Source organism: Cutaneotrichosporon oleaginosum, assembly GCF_008065305.1.
Source record: "Cutaneotrichosporon oleaginosum strain ATCC 20508 chromosome Unknown ATCC20508_contig05, whole genome shotgun sequence".
In the NCBI taxonomy this organism is placed as follows: domain Eukaryota; kingdom Fungi; phylum Basidiomycota; class Tremellomycetes; order Trichosporonales; family Trichosporonaceae; genus Cutaneotrichosporon; species Cutaneotrichosporon oleaginosum.
The window spans coordinates 619,932-637,605 of NW_027072174.1; the positions used below are offsets into that span (position 1 = coordinate 619,932).

Genomic DNA, 17,674 nt, shown 5'->3' on the forward strand with positions numbered 1-17,674 from the left:
GAAGTGCTTAGATCCTTGAGCCAGGCAGACGGCGGCGCGTGAGCTGTCTAGCGCTACAGATCAGCCAGTGCTGATGTCAATGCATGGATGTACAATGCTACAGGCCTCAGGCAATGTATCGAAGATATACAAAGGCCATGACTTGTGCAATACCTGTAAGTGATGGGCGGCGATCACTTGGACGACTGCGTGGTGGGAGGTGCAGGCGCGGGTGAAGCAGATGCAGAAGCAACGGCGGAGGGTGCGGCCGAGGATGCCATCGAGTGAGTGGTAGGCGCGGATGTACCCGCGGACTGTGCCGCAGTGGATGAAGAGGTGCGCGCTGGCGATGCTGGCGCTGAAGTTCCATTGGGGGTGCTCGAGCCTGAAGCATTCGCCCCGGGTAGCTTCGCCTGGACATTAAGGAGTCGTGCAAGCGTCTGCAGTTGCGGCTGCGTGCAGGTGCCAAGGTCGCTGGTGTCAGCCCTTTCGTGGTGTTCGACTTACATCGACAGAGTGACATTCTTCTTGTCGTCCGACGTGCGGATGATGGTCGCTGGCGCCTTGAGATTCTGCGGGTTTGGAAGGATGAGAAGCGCTGCAGACACAAAGGCCGGGATAAGACTCATTGCGACCGTGATCTGCACAGGAGACGTCGTCTTCTTCGCCGCTGGGGCCTTAATGTGGGTGGTCGTGGGTGGACGCGTACCGCCACGACCAGAGCCGCGGGGTCGGCCACGGGGGCGACCACGGACGGCGGCAGCGATACCGGAGCCTGAGTCCGCGGCTGGCGTTCCTGGCGCGTCGAAGACCGCGGGCGTGCTGGAACTGGCGATGGGGAAGGCAGGAGTGAACGACGCACTGCCAGTTACTGGGACCGGAGGGCGCGGTAAGGCAGCGGGTGACACGGAGTTGGGCGCTGCGGCCGGTGACGCCAAAGTTGGAGCCAAAGGAAGCGCCTGGCCCTGCGCCACATGATGCGCCGCCTGCTGTCTCGCCAGCGCCTGCGCCTGCGCCAGAAATTGCGCCCGGCGCTGTCGCTCGATATCGTCCAGCCGCATGCGCTCCTTGTGGGCGGCTGCCTCGCGCACACGGCGCTCCTCGGCGAGCTGCACTTCGTGTTTGCCCTTCGCAACCCTCAGAGAGGCCTGCACGGCGGCAAGCTCATCGCGCACATCGGCCGTGCTCTCTCGCAGCATATAGATCAGTGAGGGAAGGTCTGAGGGATGCTGCGGTCAGCCGTTGGCCTGGTATATGATCTCACAGTGCCCTCTCGTCGACGGACTTTAGCGAAGCGTCGGCGCAGGTCGATGAGATTGGCTACTTGTCCGCTGGCCGACGTCAATTCTGGAATGAGTACAGGTTCAATAGAGGAAGTTGATGATCTCACGTTCCTTCGCCCGCTCTTCGGAGGGGAGGACGAGCTCCTCTTCGGGTACCTGCCAAACGTGCCACGGCAGAAGGCGGTCGACGACGTCTTCAAAGCCTGCGAAGCGCGTCTGGTCGGCGTAAAGTGTGTCATGCTGGTCGAGCGCAACGGCATAATCGATTCTGATGTCAGCTTGCCCGAGTATGGTCAAAGGACACTCACGCAGCGGCGCGCGCCTCTATCTCGGCGGCCTCGGCAGGCGTGTACCGGGTAGCCTCAATCTTGCGCTTGCGGCGCAAGCTCGGCCCAGCTTCTACTGACACATGGCACCCCGCGCCGTGAGAGGGTTCGGGCTGGCGGTCCAACTCCGGCTTGACGTCCTTCACCGGTGAAGGGGGCCCATGGGGCGTGTGCGGCGCAGATGGGCCTGGTGTTGACGCGGCGAAGTGAGGGAGCGGGGTGGATTGGGATGGAGAGGGAGAGACAGCAGTCGAGGCATCGCCGTCCATGCTGTTGCTGCTGGGTCGTGGTGACTCGTGGCTGGCGTGGCTGGGAAAGGAATCAACCCACAGCGATAAACGTCGACCTGCTCGCCACTCGGATTAATTCTCGGAAATAAACAGCGGATAATTCCCGGGGCGCATTGCTGCTCTCAACAGCATGCGCGCATGGATCAGTAGCGAGCAAGGGCATGGAGATGGCTTAGAGAGACGAGATGACATCGAGCAGCGCGCTGTCCAAGTGGTTCTACAGACAGCGAGGGGCAAACGACCAAACAGTGGAAAGGCAGTTTGACTTGCTGCCATTACAGTTTTGGTCCCGTTAATTGATGTCCGGGATTAGAGTGATTGGGCAATTGGGCGAAGAGTGCCGGTGGAGGTTTCAGACAGCGAACGCAAAAGTCTCGAGCGATCAATCGACGACACCACTCTGACTACCATGTTCGCCGCCCTCCGCGCCTCGTCCTCAAGCCACGTCCGCGCTTTTTCGAGCACGGCTCGGGCGGCCCTCAAGATGCCGCTCCGCCCTCACGGTGGGTCTCGGGGTGCGGGTGCGCGCGCGCGCTCTCCCAATTGCCTTCCTCCTTCCTCCGCATACAGACTGTGTTGCCACATGACCGACTGGCATTTATCCGCTTCGCTCATTACTCTCTAGTGGCACCGCGGACTCAGCTGACAGCAGCCGAGACGCCTGCGCCCGTCGATCTGCTTTCCAAGATCGGGCGGAATGCCGACAAAAAGCTCGCGGAGAAGGTGCCGGACTGGAAGGCGCTCACCGAGCTCTACTTCAAGGGGACGAAGCCAATGAGCGACGCCGGCATGACGCCGCGCGAGAGGAGGTGCGCTTCTGTGTGAGTGTTGTTGACGCCAGGTATGTGATGTGGGCGCTGGAGCGGTACTCGCACGGCGACGCACCATCGACCTTCATCCGTCCGCCAAAGCCCCCCAAGAAGATCCGCGGGTGAGTGACAATGCGGGCCTTCATTGTACGGCGGCATGCACTCCGAGCGTGTGTGATTGAACGCGGGGTGTGAACGCAAAGCCGCACGTCATATCACATGCTTGAAGGGAGGATTGAGCTGACGCCGTCTTCCTCAACCGGATCGATGCGCACCTCCTCGCTTTATGTCGCCTCATGCTGTCGATTACGTCTCCCCTCAAATCAACTCGAACTCACAGATGGGGCCCCCGCGTTCAGCACGGCAAGCGCGTCAAGTAGATAGATGTCATGGCATATTCATATCCTCTCGTCAATCGCTCCGGTCGCTCCGGTCACGTGAAACGTTCAGCGCACCGAGACGTTCGCGGCGTGTCAAGCGATCGCTCTCTGCACCAACCATCGAGCCCACTGACAGCCCACGCCAGGGCGGAACGCTGGCACAGGCGACTGGCGCCGCACCATGGAAGACTTGCTCGAGCCAGCTGATTGTTCGGTAGGGGAACGGCGGCCTGTGCGGTGGCGCAAGCCACTACCAGATCACGTTGTTCTGCTACCTCCCGTCCAACGCATCCATCATTTGCAGCGCGCGACGCGATCACTCCCCCGCCATACCCGAAGAGGCGCGTTGGCTGCGTGCGTCGGTGCGAGCGAACATCGGACAATGGAGTGTACGCTTCGCGCCACCGCCACGAGTGGGGGCATGCAGTGGATCTCTTGACTGTCGACTGTGATGCGCTGCTTGTCTTGTGGCCTTGGCCTTGTGGTCTTATGGAGGTTTGGTTGTGGTCGTGCGCTTGTTCAGCGATCCAGCGACGGCATGTACCGGGGTCTGCGCAATCTGCCGCGCCAGCGCTTGTTTATCAAGGTAGAACCCGGCCTTGATGTTCCTCACGCCATCAGAACAGCATCACAGAATCACAGAATCACGATCATGACCGCCCCGATGAGGATAGGCCGCGAGGTGTCGCGAGTTGACGCCAACGAGAAGCACAACTCGGACGTGTACCCGGAGCTGGTGCGTGCGTCTGCAGCGGTGCTGACGGCAGAAAGAGTTGATGATGCGCAACCAGCGCTGGGCAAAGCACATGAACGCGACGGACCCCTCGTTCTTTCCGCGACACTACCCGGGGCAGCGCCCCGAGGTATTGTGGATCGGATGTGAGTGCCGGCGCGTCCGCATCGCACCGCACCCGTCGTCTGACTCCAGGCTCGGACGCACGCGTCCCCGAAACCATGATTATGGGATCGCAGGCAGGTGACATTTTCGTGCACCGTGGCATCGCAAACCTCTACACGCCGAATGATGACAGCCTCAACGCCGTCCTCATGATCGCCCTCATCAACTTCAAAGTCAAGCACATCATCGTGGCGGTGAGTCCCGCGGGCAGCGGCCAGAGCGCGGGGCTGAAACCTGGCCGGGGGGGATGCATCGCCGATGGAATGTGGCCATTGCCGATCGCTGACACCAGGGCCACTCGAACTGCGTCGGCTGCCAGACCGCGCTTCGCGCCTCTGTTCTCCCACCCGTGCCCGAAACACAGGCGATCCAGCGATACCTCAAGCCGCTGACGGCGCTCGCGCGCCTGATGGCGACCGAGGAGGGCCCGCCCTCGCTCGACCTGCTGGTGGAAGAGAATGTCGCGCAGCAGGTCAAGAACCTGCTGGCGTCGCAGATTGTACAGGACGACTGGAAGCGACGCGGCCAATTTGGCGTCACTGTCCACGGGTGGGTGTACCAGCTTGAGAACGGGATCGTCCGTGATCTCGGCATCAGCCAGGGCCCGCCGACAGCCAAGCCGGGGGGCCGGCGGATGGGGGTGCGGTTCTTCTAACGGCGGCGACAGGTTGTGTTAGCATATATACCATGTACTAGTGTCAGAGGTCGAGAGGAGCGCGAGCATGATACATGAGTTGTTAAATGCTACAATGAACACGAGCCCTCAGAGTCATGTGTCGCTCTTGGCGGCGCGGCGATAAACAGCAAGGTGTCACCCCCGCCTGGTACCACGGGCTAGCGCTGAAGAAATTCAAGCATCACTGGGCGTGTTCGTTTTTCTCCTCTCCTCCTCCTCCTCCTCTCGCGACCATCCCTCCAATACCTTCCGGCGGCTTGCGCCGCGGGGAGGAAAAGAAGCGGGCGCGCCGCGCACCAAGCCGCACATAAGCCCCATCCCGTGTCCCGCCGCCCTTTAGAAGGGGGTCGGGCAACCGCATTCCTGTGACAATGAGCGCTCCCCACCTCGCCAGCGCGGATCCGCCGGCTCGTGTCTTCGCCAGTGCGGACGCTGGGTCTGGTGTGCCGCGCCCTCCGCCCGGCCTCCGTGCTCAGAGCAACGGTGACTACGGCTGGAGGGGAAGCCGCCTCACGCCCCTTGGGGGCGCGTGCTTTCCTGCGGCGGCGCGCGACGGGGTGCTCCGGGGACTTTACCCACAGCGGAGAGAGGCAGAGCCGTTCGTTTGCTGCGATGGCGGTTTGTGCGTGCTTGGTGAGGAAGAGAAGTTTGGCTGCAACCAGAATTGCGTCCAGATGCGCCGAAGCGGAAGCAATTTCTTGCTAGGTCACGTGCTCGGTTCAGAGGCGGCGATCTGCACGATCTCAACAGCAGCGCGCCACCGCGTAACCGCAATGGCATCGATAAACAATGTTGCATGGCACATTTGTGAGTATAAATACACTGGAATCGACTCAACAAGTCTGATTAACTGCGGGCCAGACAAGCACAACGACGCCTCAGTTCCGCTCGCCCGCAGGCTGCGGTCGCTTAGACATCCTTGCTGCCCCTGGATCCGCAAGTGATGAGTGTGCCCTTACTTGCGCTTGCAGAGACATAGAGGGTGTTTGGGATTGGCCCTCACATGCTCCAGGGCGGCAGTAAAGGCAATGCGCTCCGCCACAGGCCGACTCGGGCCCTCTGCCACGGCCAGGACCACATCATGGAGCTTCACTGCGCGTCAGCCTGTCGCAGCCGCCACTCACCTGTAACAATGAACTTGCGGCGGTTGTCGGTCTCGCTCTTGACGATTTCGTTCTCCTTCTTCAAGGCCCAGCAGTTACGCTTGCCGAGGATCATCTGCAGCTGTGCGTGCGGGTGGTTTCCTCCTTCGCTTGGAGTCCTAGCGTATCGTCGCATGAATGGCGCCATGTGAGTGGTGTAAAGCCGCATGGCTGGCGCCGGGTCAAAGTCGGAGTCGTCGAGGATCGCACCAAAAAGCGCCTCGACATGGTCGGCCAGGAACTGAATCAGCCGAGTAAAGAGGGCGCACCCACCTTGCTAGTAGGCACGTCATCCCAGTATGCGCAGCTCTGCTGGTCGGCGGGGAGCAGGTCGGTTCGGGTCTGCGCTTGAAACAAGCCGGCCGCCACAGTGTCAACGTCTCCTGCCGCAGAAGTGTGACCAGTCAGGATCTTCATGAGGCCAGATGAGACCAGGAACGCTGTGAGCGCCGCCTGCCATCAGTTTCGCAGGCCGATAGTGAACGCACATTCGACACACGCGACTGCTTAGCGTTCGTCAAGGCAGCGTTTGATGCCTGCGGATAGTCGTTCCAAAGATGGAGCATCGCCACTAAGGTCAGGAGAGCGGGATGGACACACTCACTGAAGCCGATGAGAGCGTCGCCAACGTGCTCGTACCTGTCGAAGATGACACCCCGGCTGGCTGCGCTCTTGCTGTCAGCGACTTCGTTTTTGGAACTTACGAGAGCAAGGTGACCTTTAGCAGGGTCCTTGAACGTGTAGCCCAGTACACTAAGAGGCTGCGAGGACAACTGTTGGCGAACTGTGACAGGGAGCGACAAGCCGCGGAGTTCACCCCAAGTAGCATTGGGCGCAGGGATCTGAAGATCACGCATTGTGGCGAGGACGAGCTCCAGCCCTTGCTTGTTCGATAGAAACTCCAGGACATGTTCCTGAGCTGACAGTAGCGTGGCTCCAATGAGAGCCTCAGTAGTGTCCGCCAAGATCTGAATCAGCAATGCACCTGTCTATACCCACCTTGTTACCAAGCTCTTGCACCTTCGGCGGGGTCGGCGATGGAGCCCAGCCAAGCGGTACCCAATCCGTTGGCGCTGTGTACACACCACGAATGTACGGAGTAATACCAGCCTTCTCGGCGCTCGACATGAGAGTGCTGTTTTTCTGAATCTCGTTTCCGGCTTTTACCAGGGCACCTTCGTTGGGGGGAACTCCGCTCTCGTCTGGATCCGACAGGTCACAGTACACCAAGCAGACCACGGCCAGCCTCAGAGCACTGTCGCCCAGCATCTCTACTCGCTGATAGTCCTGCTGGCACGGGACAGGACGCGCCTGTGAAGTGGTAAGAGCCTCTCGAGCGAGATGAGGCTTGATGCGGCCACCGAAAAGGGCTTTGGACATCTCCATGCCCAGCAGCTGCGCGTTGAGCATGGCAAAGAAGGTGTGGAGAATAGATGCGGTTCGGAATGTGCCTGCGCTAATGGAGTGGACTCGAAGCAGCTCTGGCAACACAAGCTCTCGACGAATCGATTCGCCTTCGAGGTTGGAGATGACGCCGGTCACATTGCTGCGGATTGCGGCCTCGACGTCGAGAAGCGGTTGTTCGCTGTCTGTCACCACTGCGCCCGAATCGTAGCCACGTGACTTGCGCACACCCTTGCTCAGATCTCCATACTTGCACTTGTTGTTGTCGGAGGAGCTAGGGCGCAGATCATCTCGTACGCCTCGCACCTCCCAACGTATGCTCGTAGGAGTGCCGCAGATGACGCGACCCTCACACTGCGCCTTCAACTCGTCGTAATTGCGGTAATGTAGCGGCTGCAGCGGATTGTTACAGGCATCAACGACTTCGCCCCATGTGATGTGGTCGCGGGTGAGGGGCGCATCGGTGGTAACGCTCGCTTCCCACTTGAGCGGAAGGATCAGGTAACGTGCCATGTGGTGTTTGAAGGTGATGTGGCGATGACAGACACCGGAGAACAGAGCTGTTGAGAACGCCACGGCGCGGTCGAGATCCTTAGGACGGATCTTGAGGGGGAAAGATGCTGAAAGCCGGGCAAACGCCACCACCTTGGAGCCTGAAACGTCAAAGCGACTGCCGTCGAACGGGAGCGGGCGTGAGGTGACTAGGAGTAGCGGCCGACACTTGGCAGTCATTGCTGGAAACTCTTCTATCTCGAGCTTGATGACGCTCCCATAAAGCTCGGCAGCGTCGAGGCGCGGCGTGTCGGCCCACCACTGGGGTCCAGGCGTATATGGGCGGATTTTGTTGACTGGATCGCTGGCTGGTTTGGGGTCTTTGCGACCATCATGACCTGGGTGCAGAGGGGTCAGCGTGAAGTCGAGGCCGATCTCGCCGTAACGCATGAGTTCTTTGACCGCAACCATAGCGGCAGACGCCCTGGCCAGCTTTTTGGAGATTTGGCGATCTCCCTTTGCGGTACGGGCGGGCGAGTTGAAGGGAAGTTCGACAGTCGCGGTGAAGCCTCTCTCGTGGAAAGTCCCAGAATGCTCCCTGTACGACCACTCCAGGCCATGAATGGCAAGGTTGTTGCGCAGAGAGCCAACGTACTCTGAAAGCACACTTGTGGCAAGGTCCAGTGTGAGAGACCGTGGCGGGGTGATGTCCAACGGCTCACGGAAGACGAGCGTTCCGGACTTTGCAGCATCCGCCTTCTTCGCTTCAGCCTTCTCTGCGGCAGCTTTCTCAGCTTCTTCAGCAGCCTTCCGGGCCTTTTCAGCTACCTCCTTCTTAGAAGGTTTCTGTTTGGCCTTCTGTTTGGTCTTCTTAGCGGTCTTCTTGGGTTTAGGGGTCTTGCCCGGCTTCTTGGACTTCTTAGGCTTCTTGACGTCCTTCTGAGGTGGAATCGGGTGGGCGTCACTGGGAGAACGCTTACGCTTGCCTTTTGAGGTGACGTCGGGCTTGGTGTCGGGAGGGATATGGGGCTTGACGTCGCGTGGCGGATTGCGTGGAGGGGGTGGGAGGCCTGGTTCTGTCTTGACCCCGGAAGGGCCCGCGTGACCGGGCGCCATTGCAGCGGAGAACGGACAGCAGAGAAACAAAGATCGAGTCGAGCGGATACAGGCAGGACCAGAAAGGAAACGATAGGAGTGGAGTGGGCAAAAGGTGAAAGAGAGGATGAGGCGAGGCGAGATAAATGCGAGGATGCGAGTTGCCTCTACTCATCCAAGATTATTTGTCCGAGGTTGATCCGGATACATGGATGAAATCTGCCCTCTGCACGAGGGTTACAAACACAAAAGAAGATCGACAACTGCATGATTCGAACATGCGCTCCCGAAGGAAATTGATCGCACCTAGAGAAGCCTAGGACATTCGAGTCAATCGCGTTAACCACTCCGCCAAGTTGCCATTGAAACATGACAGCCCTTACCTCGCATATATAGCCCAAGACGAAGATGAGGCCTGGTGTTCACTTTTCCAGTTGCTACAATCGCATCACAGCCGAGAGATTCCGTCTCGCAATGAAAATAAAGGGCATCTGGCTTGGGCCATCACATTGAAGCGAGATATTAAAAGGTGTATAAAACGGCTAGAGCGAAAGAGAGTGGAAGGACCGCCTCAGTGTGGCGAGATCAGTCTTGGAGCGTTTAGAACGCAAGCAGAGCACCGGCGAGGGCGAAACCCACCGCGCCCGTGGCGTAGCCGTCAACGTAAGCGGCGGCGTTCGAGGGGGTGGCGCTGGCAGAAGCCGAGGCAGAGGCGGGCTTGGACACGGAGGCGGCGCTTGACGAAAGCGTGGACGCCGACGCCGTGCCACTGACGCCGAGCGAGGGGACGGCGGGGACGCTCACGCTGCTGCTGCCGGCGGTCGGGGTGCTGGGGGCCGCGACGCTGCTGCTGGGGGCGGAAGTGGCGGAGACGCTGGGGACGGCAGGGGTAGAAAGGTCGTCCGTGACCGTGGGAGAGCCAGAGACGGCGCTGGGGTTGGAGGAGCACAATACAGCGACTTACCTCTCGCCAGAGCTCAAAGCGCCGTCGCCCGAGGGGGTGGCGGCCGGAGTGTCCCCGGCACCTGGAGCACCGGTGGGCGAAACTTCGGGAGTGAGGGCGTCCTCGCCGTCGCCAGTAGGAGCGCCTGCGGCAGGAGAATCCTGTCCGTGGGCGAAAGTGAGGGTGACTGAGTGAGTTTCACAAGGAGACTTGAAAGTGGCGGAGTTTTGTACTCACACAGGGTGGCAGCGAGGAGGACGGCGCGCATTTTGATGATGGCTGCTTAGAGAATAATGGAAGCTAGCGAATAAGATGAGACGTAGATAGAACCAGAGTTGAAGAGCAAGGACGCCGGAGAGGAGGAGATGGGAGGGAATGAAGATTATGAAGAAACTGAGGACCGTGGGCTCATATACCTCTTTCCAAAACAGCGACTTCTTGGGGTGTCCGGATGTTGCTGTGAGACGAGGGGCGCACGATGCTGTCCTAGGGCGTATGTGCAGTCCACGGTGGGCAGGACAATCCGTCAAACGGAGTGAGTGTCGTTGACAGCTAAGGGGAATGATAAGCAGTATCGAACAGCGGGATCGATGGGCGTTGCTGCGCGCTGTGCATGATCATCGCGGGAGGGCCATCATGAGACAGCTGAGCCGGTGGATTGATACTGTACACAGGTTCTCTACCTGCTGCGCACAATACTATACATCTGCGACTCCGGAACGCCCGGTAACCGGAACTACATTCGTGGCAGGAGGTGTAACGATGCCTGTAGAGTCCCGCCTAGACGGTCGAGGCTCAGCCGGCTAGGGCGCTGACGCCCGCTGAGATTCCAAAGCCACGAACAGCTACAGGGGTACAGGCAGGTGTTGGATACTAGTTGGCGATCGCGCAACTCATAGACACCAAGGCTGTGCTGTGCTCGCGGAGATCAACACAAGGAGGGGGGGGGGCGTGGGGGGACGCGCTGAATGAGGTCGCTTTCGATTTAGGCGGATGGTACGAGCATGCGCTTGTGGAACCCCAAAGATCATTCATTCGTATATTATCAAGTCGTCTGGTTGAAGTACTGCTGTGTCTTGAATCGTTCAAGACTCCACACACCCCACCCATCAGCAGTTGTTCGGCACTTGGTTGACCGGGGACAAGGATGTGGAGCTGTCGCCCTTCTCTCTCTTCGCAACGGCGACATTCCCTCTTGGTCTGGGCGCAACGCGCAAATGTGCGTGGGAACAACATGCTCACTGCGATCATGTGAATCGGCGACTGGCACTCCCAAGCGTGAATCTGCACGTCCCATCCTCCCTACGTACCTGTGTTGCCGTTCTTCTTTCACACTCATCCTTTGGCTGAGCGTGACGGAGAGCATGCCAAGCTGTGCATCCCCAATAGTTCTCTCCGTACGGATCCGTAGCTCTCGTCTGCTCTTGCTCGTGTCTCCCGAAGCTCAAGGACCGGCGGTGTCCTGGTAAGCTTCCCGATATCAAACTGCCGAGCCCTATGCTGGGATTCCAGCAAACCCAGCACGCCAGCACTGGCGTACCATCCGACTCTCGTGGCTTCTCGTACAGTGGTGTGGTTGGACCTAATGTATGCTGATGATCATGCCTCCCTCCGAGCCATCTCGTGCGAGGTCTGTTACCTCTGGCCTGCTACTGGTTGCACTACGGCCCAACATGGACACAACTGCTAGCCCCACGGCCGTAGCCATCAATTTTGGGGCTCTGCTGTCGACAAGCTGAGAGGGCTCCTCTAATGGAGCCGACCTGAGCTTGCTCGCGATCCTCGCCCTACTTACTCGGGGGACCTGAGACGGGTGGGCGCAGACTCCCGCCATTATCTCGCAGTGATACGAGTGGCATGACCGTCTGGCCACGGCGTTCGGCCTCATTCCGCACCGCGCGACGCGAGATTTGGTCGCCGCGTCTGACGCGTCCTTGAACCCGGTGCCTGCAAACAAGGCACCAGTGGCTGACTGCCCTCAGCTTATCGTCTCCAGATAAACACGGCACTCCCGCAATGTAATGTTCACAGCAACGCTCTGGCTTGGGCCGCTGCCAGAGCCAGTTAAGATGCTCATAAAAACCTGCTGTCGGTTGTCGAACGAGCCCCATCCTCAGCATACGAACGCAGTGCGCCCCTGTTTCTCTCACCACGTCGGCTAACATCAGGCCACAACATGAAGCTCGCACTCCTCTCTCTCGCATCCCTCGCCTCGGCCGTCGTCATCCCAGAGTACACTCGCCAGTGGTGTGAAGGCGAGGGCACCAGCGACTACAGCCCCGTGATACTTGAGCGCGAGATCAACGAGTTTTGTACCATTGCCGTGCGGGATTTCAAGCAGGACATGGATCTGGGTAACGGATATTATTTGCGCATTCAAGACAGCCAGGGTGGCAGCTACGAGCCCTGCTTCGACGCATTGACTTGGGTTCTCGAGGAGTGCGCACAGCACGGCAAGCTCGGCGAGTGGCGCCAGAATGCCAACTACTACCGCTTCGGGAGGTACAATGTAGCTGAATGAACACTCTCTGTGCATTGTACGCGCAGGGAGGCTTACCAGGCATTGATTTCCATCTCACTTCCGCCAAATACTGTACTAATACGTTGGGATCAGATCGCCAGCACCTTCTAATCCGTCTGCTCTTGTCTGTCCTTTTGTCTACCCCAGTCCTCCGCCCTCTAGTCTTATGATCCCTCTCATTCCTCGAAGCTCTCCCGCCGTTCTGATCCCTTAAGTCCCTCTAGCCTCTTGTTCCTCAGTCCTCTTCTCTCTTCTCTAACCTCTCACACTCTATCCCTTCCAGTCCCGCCTCCTCGCTCAGATCTTCTCGCCAGCTCGCTGTCTGCGTCTTGTGGTGTCTAACGTCCTCGACTTCGTGGACCACCCCCCCCCCCCCCCCCCCCCCCCTATTTGTCGCCCTGTTCGGAGGACATGGCCGTTGTCATGTCTGCAGGTCAGTGCCGCTGCATTAGACACTCACAGACCGAGTTTTACTCTGCATTTGCTGTTGTTGTCGACCCACTCGCCACCGCGCCACGGCACGTTGCTCTCGAATCGTCGCGCCTGAATTCCTTCGTGGTCTGCATAATCGTAGCCTTGCTAATCTGCAAAGTCAGTACGGCCACATGAAGCACTCACATGTTCGTCTTCACCCGCGCAAAGTGGTTTCATCGCCCCGTTGTCGTCTTGCAGTACTCTTTCCGGCCCGCGTCGTGCTTGATGGCCTCGCGGTGGGCGGACAGGCCGCCCCCCCGGACTCTGGCGGTTAGTGTGTCCGCCCTAGACGTACACCGGCTAGGCATGTGGTGCTTGTAGGGACTCAGCTGGGCCTGTGGTGAGCGGTGATCTGTTGGGTCAGTAGCTCGCTGTTGAGGGGGAGCAGGACGAGTTAGGGGTTTATATCCCTTATGGGGGCAACGCCCGGGCTGCCTCCGTAGCTGAGCGTGAGAACGCACATACTGCGCTGTGCTGAGATCTGGCTGCTTTACAAACCCTTCATCCCGCACTGCTGTGCTCTGTGTCCACACAACTTCCGCATTCACACGCACATTGGGACTCATCGACGCCGCTGATGCGGATAATGACGACACAGTAGCCGCGAGCGGGCTTCGGACATACACATGACTGTCGCGGACCTCGGCCGTGAAATCTGCCTCTGTGTGGCACCTTCCCACGCGCACTATTCGTAGTGACTAGTGAGACCCACGTCCCACAAGTCTAGGAGTTTCAAGGTCCAACCCGCTTCACAATTTGTACCCGGTAGTCCAGTAGACAGTGTCTTCCCTGTCTTCTCTCTTCTCGTTTCCACATGGCGTTCAGGTAGCCTCGCGTTACCAAAAATACGCCGTAAGGGAGTCGAACCCCTGCCGCGTCGACGCATTTGGAGAAGCTTCATAGACTTCAGAGCAATGGCAACGACGCATGATACCGTTTCACCAACGGCGTAGATGTTCACGCTTGTGAATCTATTCCGCAGCGTTAGACAATCGGGATCCAGAGATGGTTCTTGGTGGAAGCCCGACGTTTGAAAAGGAAGGGGGGGGGGGCATTCTAAGGGTGGCACTTGGTGTGGCCACACCGCCGAGGAGCTTCTCAGCAGTTCGGTGTCACCTTCCGTAACTATGTCCGCTGATTGAGCATTTCGAAGGATCGACCGCAGCGCCACGATGTGGACTCGAAATTCCGCCTGAGATGGATGCACCACTTGATTCATTATAGGGAAACGGTTGAGGCGTAGGGCGCTGCGATACGTTTGGTGCAACCAGAAGTTAAAGGATGAACCAAGTGGCGTAGGGTTATCCGATGATGCACAATCGAGGACCCAAACTGCGTCAACCCCAGCCTTCGGTGACACTTCGTGACTGTCAAGGATCACGAGTTCGACTCCCGCTGAACGTCCGACTACGCACTACGCATGCGACTTTTGTACCAGCTTGATCGCAATGATGGAGTGCGTGTCCCCAGGCACGTCTCCACATGTCCACAACGCGCGCTTCGTTGCTAGCCATTACTCGCATCTCACAACATCTCTTGGATCCAGACAATATACTGCAATCCACCAAGCGCCATGAGCGAGGAGGATACACCCTGCTCGCCGGCATCAAGTTTCTCGAGGAGGCCCGAATCTGTTGTAATCGCACAAGGAGATCTGGGCGCGGCCTCCACCCTGGATGAGCACGATGCGTCGCGTCAATCTCCCGCTCCTCCACCACTCGAGATTCCTCACTTTGCTTCATCTCCTGGTCATTCTCCATCTCCTGCAGCACAATTCAACAAGGCGCACTACTCCTCCTCTGACCCGGAGGCCGAGACAGAAGCAAACGGGTCCAGCGCCCTCCAAGACATTTCCCTCGACTCACCAACTGTTGAGCGTACCGACGCCCTCGCCGGCGGCACCGCAACCCTCCCCTCCGACCCCGTTCCGACATCACCCCGCGCCTCATCGTCCTCGACCCAGCCCCCAACGCCTCCTCCGCACTCCCCATCCGACCCCTCACCTGTCCCTCTTTCCGACGAGTCGCCTCCTACACCACCTCCGCACTCCCCCTCAGATCCATCGCCCATCCCCGTATCCCCTTCCACCGACGTTGCCGAGCAGGCGCCGCCAACCCCGCCCAAAGACCGCCCGGTTAGAATCAGTCTCCTCGCTCCCCATATGTCGTCGTCACCAGGAAGGACGCCGTCGCCCATAGAATCACTCTCCTCGAGGCGACAGCAGACGATCTCCCCGATCAAGATAACGGAGCCGTCGCCCGAGGCATCGCCCGCGCGCTCACCCGTGCTCTCTCCTACATTGTCGCAGCGTGCGCTTTCTCCAAAGCCAGTACACGCCGCACCACGGACGCCGGACTTCATCGCGTCCCCGCGATTCCGCTCCATGGACTTGCACGCTGAAGATGCTGGAGATGACAGCGATGACGAGGATGGCGATCCGAGCGGGCAGTTTGAGAATGTGTCCCTCGACGCGCCGACCCCCACCTCGCCTCCAGTGCAGACCGCGACGCTCAAAGACGTTGTGGATGGCAAGCCCAGCCTTCCCTCCGCCGTCTCGATCGCAACAAACGGAGGCCACGCCGGGTCTCAACGTGGCTCCATAGCTGGCTCGCACCGCGGCTCGATCAGCGGCTCTCATCGCGGCTCAGCTGATGTTTCCTCAGCAGCGAGCGGCTCATCCACACCGCGGCGACACGCGCCACCGGCGCACCCACATCCCTTCCCCATCCCGACGTCGCCGCGCTCCGGCCCCGTCCCGCAGGTTACTGACTTGCCGGGAAAGAAGGGTAACACACCCCCAGCGGCGCTTGGTGTCAAGGGTGTGAGCACGATGGATAAAGTGCTCTCGCGCACACGTATGCAGCACCTCCCGCCCAAACCCAAGGCCGAGGATGAGACTCATCTGCACGAGTGGGAGCAGATGATGACCAAAGCGCGCGAGCACGAGGCCGAGCGCCGCAAACTGCAGGAGGCGCGACGGGCCGAACGGGAGCGCCATCTCCTGGCCGTAACCCCGCGATGGGAAGCGCTGCTCGCTCGTGATTTCTCTGTGCAGAAGGTTCGCGAGAACGAGTCACTGCGCCAGCTTTGGTTCCAAGGCGTACCAACACATCTGCGCGGCAAAGCATGGAGCCTCGCGATTGGTAACCCGCTCGCAATGCACAAAGGTGAGCACTAGGATCCTCATGTACCTAACAGCAGACGCGTACCACGGGTATCTGCGGCGGGCGGAAAGAGCTCTCGCAAACGGACGGTTTCCCCCCGACATCCTGGAGCAGATTGAGGCAGACTTGGACGACACCCTACCCATACTGCACGTCTTTCAGCGCGGCTCGCCAGTGCGTGACGAGCTCAAGGACCTTGTATGTGCGTGGGTAGTGTACCGCTCCGACTCGGGCCGGGGCTACGCACCATACATTACTCTCCTGGCGGCAATGTTCGCACTCGTCTCTCCGCCCGCACAGGCGTTCCTTTCGTTGTGCAACTTCCTCTCCCGACCGTGCCTGCACGCGTTCTACACCGACACAGCCGACGAGATCGACGCTTTCTACCGTGTCTTCGAGAACCTTCAAGCCGACAAGTTTCCCCGCATCTACGCCAACTGCAAGAACCTCGGCCTCCGGCTGCCGGAGAGCTACTTCCGCTCCGTCCTTGTGGAGCAGGTGCCCTTCGAGGCTGCGTGCCGCCTTTGGGATCAGATCGTGCTCGAGGGCGACGGGTACATCTTCCGCGCGGCGCTCGCCATCTTCGGCTTCCTCGAGCCACGGCTGTACTATCCCGACAAGGACGAGATTGCGTCTGTGCTCGAGGGACGAAACGCCGCGACGGCGGCTATTGCCGAGCGTGAGCGCGAGCGAGCACGCCTCCGTGGTGAGCGCTATGAGGAATCACTGGACGGCAAGCTTAGCGTGTTTGGGCTGCACGAGCACGAGTTGTTTGACTGGCTGGCGCAGGACGGGTGGAAGGACAGCCGGTTCGAGCGGCTGGTCGTGCGTGAGCTGCCGGACTAGGCCGGAGGGAGTGAGCTTGGCCGAAGGGAGGGAGATTAGCTGGAGCGGGCTGCCCAGCTGCCGTGTTATGCGGAACACGCCACGAGCTGGTAGTAGATTTGCAGGGAGCACATCCCGATCGCAGCGACGCACTCGCCCACACACGCGCTAGATTGATACAATGCATAATAGTCACACAGCCCTCTACTCCTGCACGATCAGCTCCTCGACCTTCCAGTCCTCGAACGAGTTGTCAGGGAGGAAGCGGCGGATGACGAGTGGGATTTTCTTAGCGGCGAGCTCCTTGAGCGCGATCTCCAGTGGGTCCGTCTCGCCCTCGACGGGAACAAGGACTGGCGCATTCATACTGTGGTCAGCGGCGATTCGATGGTTCCTCCTCGTCCACTCTCCTCGACAGCATCCCGCCTCACTCACGAGATCTGCAACGCCCGCGTCCCGAGCACACGCGCGCGTTCGTACTTTGTCATGTACGGCGTGGTGATGCGCACCTCGTTTGCTTTGGCCGCCTTGCCGGTGCGCTGCTTGACGTCGTCTGGCACATCGCCCGACTGGTGTGAGCAATTCCCGGCACCATTTCGCGTAGCGACTCACAACAATGATGTTGTCCTCATCTTCGTGCTCGATCTCGGCCTCATATCTGCTGTTAGAGGCGATCACGACGGGGCCTTGACGGCCTGGGGAAGATGGAGACTTGCCACCCGACTCCCCCCGCACGCCTCTCCACCCCACCGACAGACTCACTCAATGTGGTCGGCTTCCTCGTAGTCGTAGTTGTCGCCACCAAAGTCGCCCATGCGCTCGTCGTCGGACATGATGGATGTGTTGTTGACAGCGACGGCGAGCGGGCGATCGAGCGTATTCCGGATTCGAAGTTCTTGTGCGCATCGTTATTCGACACCCCACTTTACCTCCACCTCTGCTGACCACTTGAGGGAGCGGACAGTTGCGTCAG

General features: G+C 59.5%; 8 protein-coding genes across 8 annotated transcripts; 5 read left to right on the top strand and 3 right to left on the bottom strand.

Annotated features, from left to right (window-relative positions):
• Positions 1 to 173: 173 nt before the first annotated feature.
• Positions 174 to 1,857, bottom strand: COLE_05775 (uncharacterized protein; the record flags this gene model as incomplete). Its single annotated transcript, XM_018422616.2, has 5 exons — positions 174 to 453; positions 487 to 1,208; positions 1,244 to 1,326; positions 1,370 to 1,530; positions 1,571 to 1,857. The coding sequence occupies 5 exons, from the start codon at positions 1,855 to 1,857 to the stop codon at positions 174 to 176; spliced, it is 1,533 nt and encodes a 510-aa protein (XP_018280305.1).
• A 430-nt stretch (positions 1,858 to 2,287) lies between these two features.
• Positions 2,288 to 3,067, top strand: COLE_05776 (mitochondrial 37S ribosomal protein mS41; the record flags this gene model as incomplete). The annotated part of the gene is made up of 4 exons (XM_018422615.2): positions 2,288 to 2,381; positions 2,531 to 2,687; positions 2,720 to 2,809; positions 3,028 to 3,067. The coding sequence occupies 4 exons, from the start codon at positions 2,288 to 2,290 to the stop codon at positions 3,065 to 3,067; spliced, it is 381 nt and encodes a 126-aa protein (XP_018280304.1).
• A 776-nt stretch (positions 3,068 to 3,843) lies between these two features.
• On the top strand, positions 3,844 to 4,620 carry COLE_05777 (uncharacterized protein; the record flags this gene model as incomplete). The annotated part of the gene is made up of 3 exons (XM_018422613.2): positions 3,844 to 3,946; positions 3,996 to 4,159; positions 4,258 to 4,620. The coding sequence occupies 3 exons, from the start codon at positions 3,844 to 3,846 to the stop codon at positions 4,618 to 4,620; spliced, it is 630 nt and encodes a 209-aa protein (XP_018280303.2).
• Positions 4,621 to 5,730: 1,110 nt separating this feature from the next.
• Positions 5,731 to 8,795, bottom strand: COLE_05778 (uncharacterized protein; the record flags this gene model as incomplete). Its single annotated transcript, XM_018422612.2, has 6 exons — positions 5,731 to 6,024; positions 6,057 to 6,236; positions 6,272 to 6,354; positions 6,388 to 6,454; positions 6,488 to 6,751; positions 6,783 to 8,795. 6 exons carry the CDS (start codon positions 8,793 to 8,795, stop codon positions 5,731 to 5,733), a joined length of 2,901 nt encoding a protein of 966 aa, XP_018280302.1.
• Positions 8,796 to 9,374: 579 nt separating this feature from the next.
• On the bottom strand, positions 9,375 to 9,985 carry COLE_05779 (uncharacterized protein; the record flags this gene model as incomplete). Its single annotated transcript, XM_018424773.1, has 3 exons — positions 9,375 to 9,705; positions 9,739 to 9,904; positions 9,955 to 9,985. 3 exons carry the CDS (start codon positions 9,983 to 9,985, stop codon positions 9,375 to 9,377), a joined length of 528 nt encoding a protein of 175 aa, XP_018280407.1.
• A 1,908-nt stretch (positions 9,986 to 11,893) lies between these two features.
• On the top strand, positions 11,894 to 12,238 carry COLE_05780 (uncharacterized protein; the record flags this gene model as incomplete). The annotated part of the gene is made up of 1 exon (XM_018426521.2): positions 11,894 to 12,238. The coding sequence occupies one exon, from the start codon at positions 11,894 to 11,896 to the stop codon at positions 12,236 to 12,238; it is 345 nt and encodes a 114-aa protein (XP_018280301.1).
• A 411-nt stretch (positions 12,239 to 12,649) lies between these two features.
• Positions 12,650 to 13,033, top strand: COLE_05781 (uncharacterized protein; the record flags this gene model as incomplete). The annotated part of the gene is made up of 2 exons (XM_065626436.1): positions 12,650 to 12,822; positions 12,859 to 13,033. 2 exons carry the CDS (start codon positions 12,650 to 12,652, stop codon positions 13,031 to 13,033), a joined length of 348 nt encoding a protein of 115 aa, XP_065482247.1.
• Positions 13,034 to 15,095: 2,062 nt separating this feature from the next.
• Positions 15,096 to 16,722, top strand: COLE_05782 (uncharacterized protein; the record flags this gene model as incomplete). Its single annotated transcript, XM_018426149.2, has 2 exons — positions 15,096 to 15,879; positions 15,911 to 16,722. The coding sequence occupies 2 exons, from the start codon at positions 15,096 to 15,098 to the stop codon at positions 16,720 to 16,722; spliced, it is 1,596 nt and encodes a 531-aa protein (XP_018280299.1).
• Between the last annotated feature and the right edge of the window lie 952 nt (positions 16,723 to 17,674).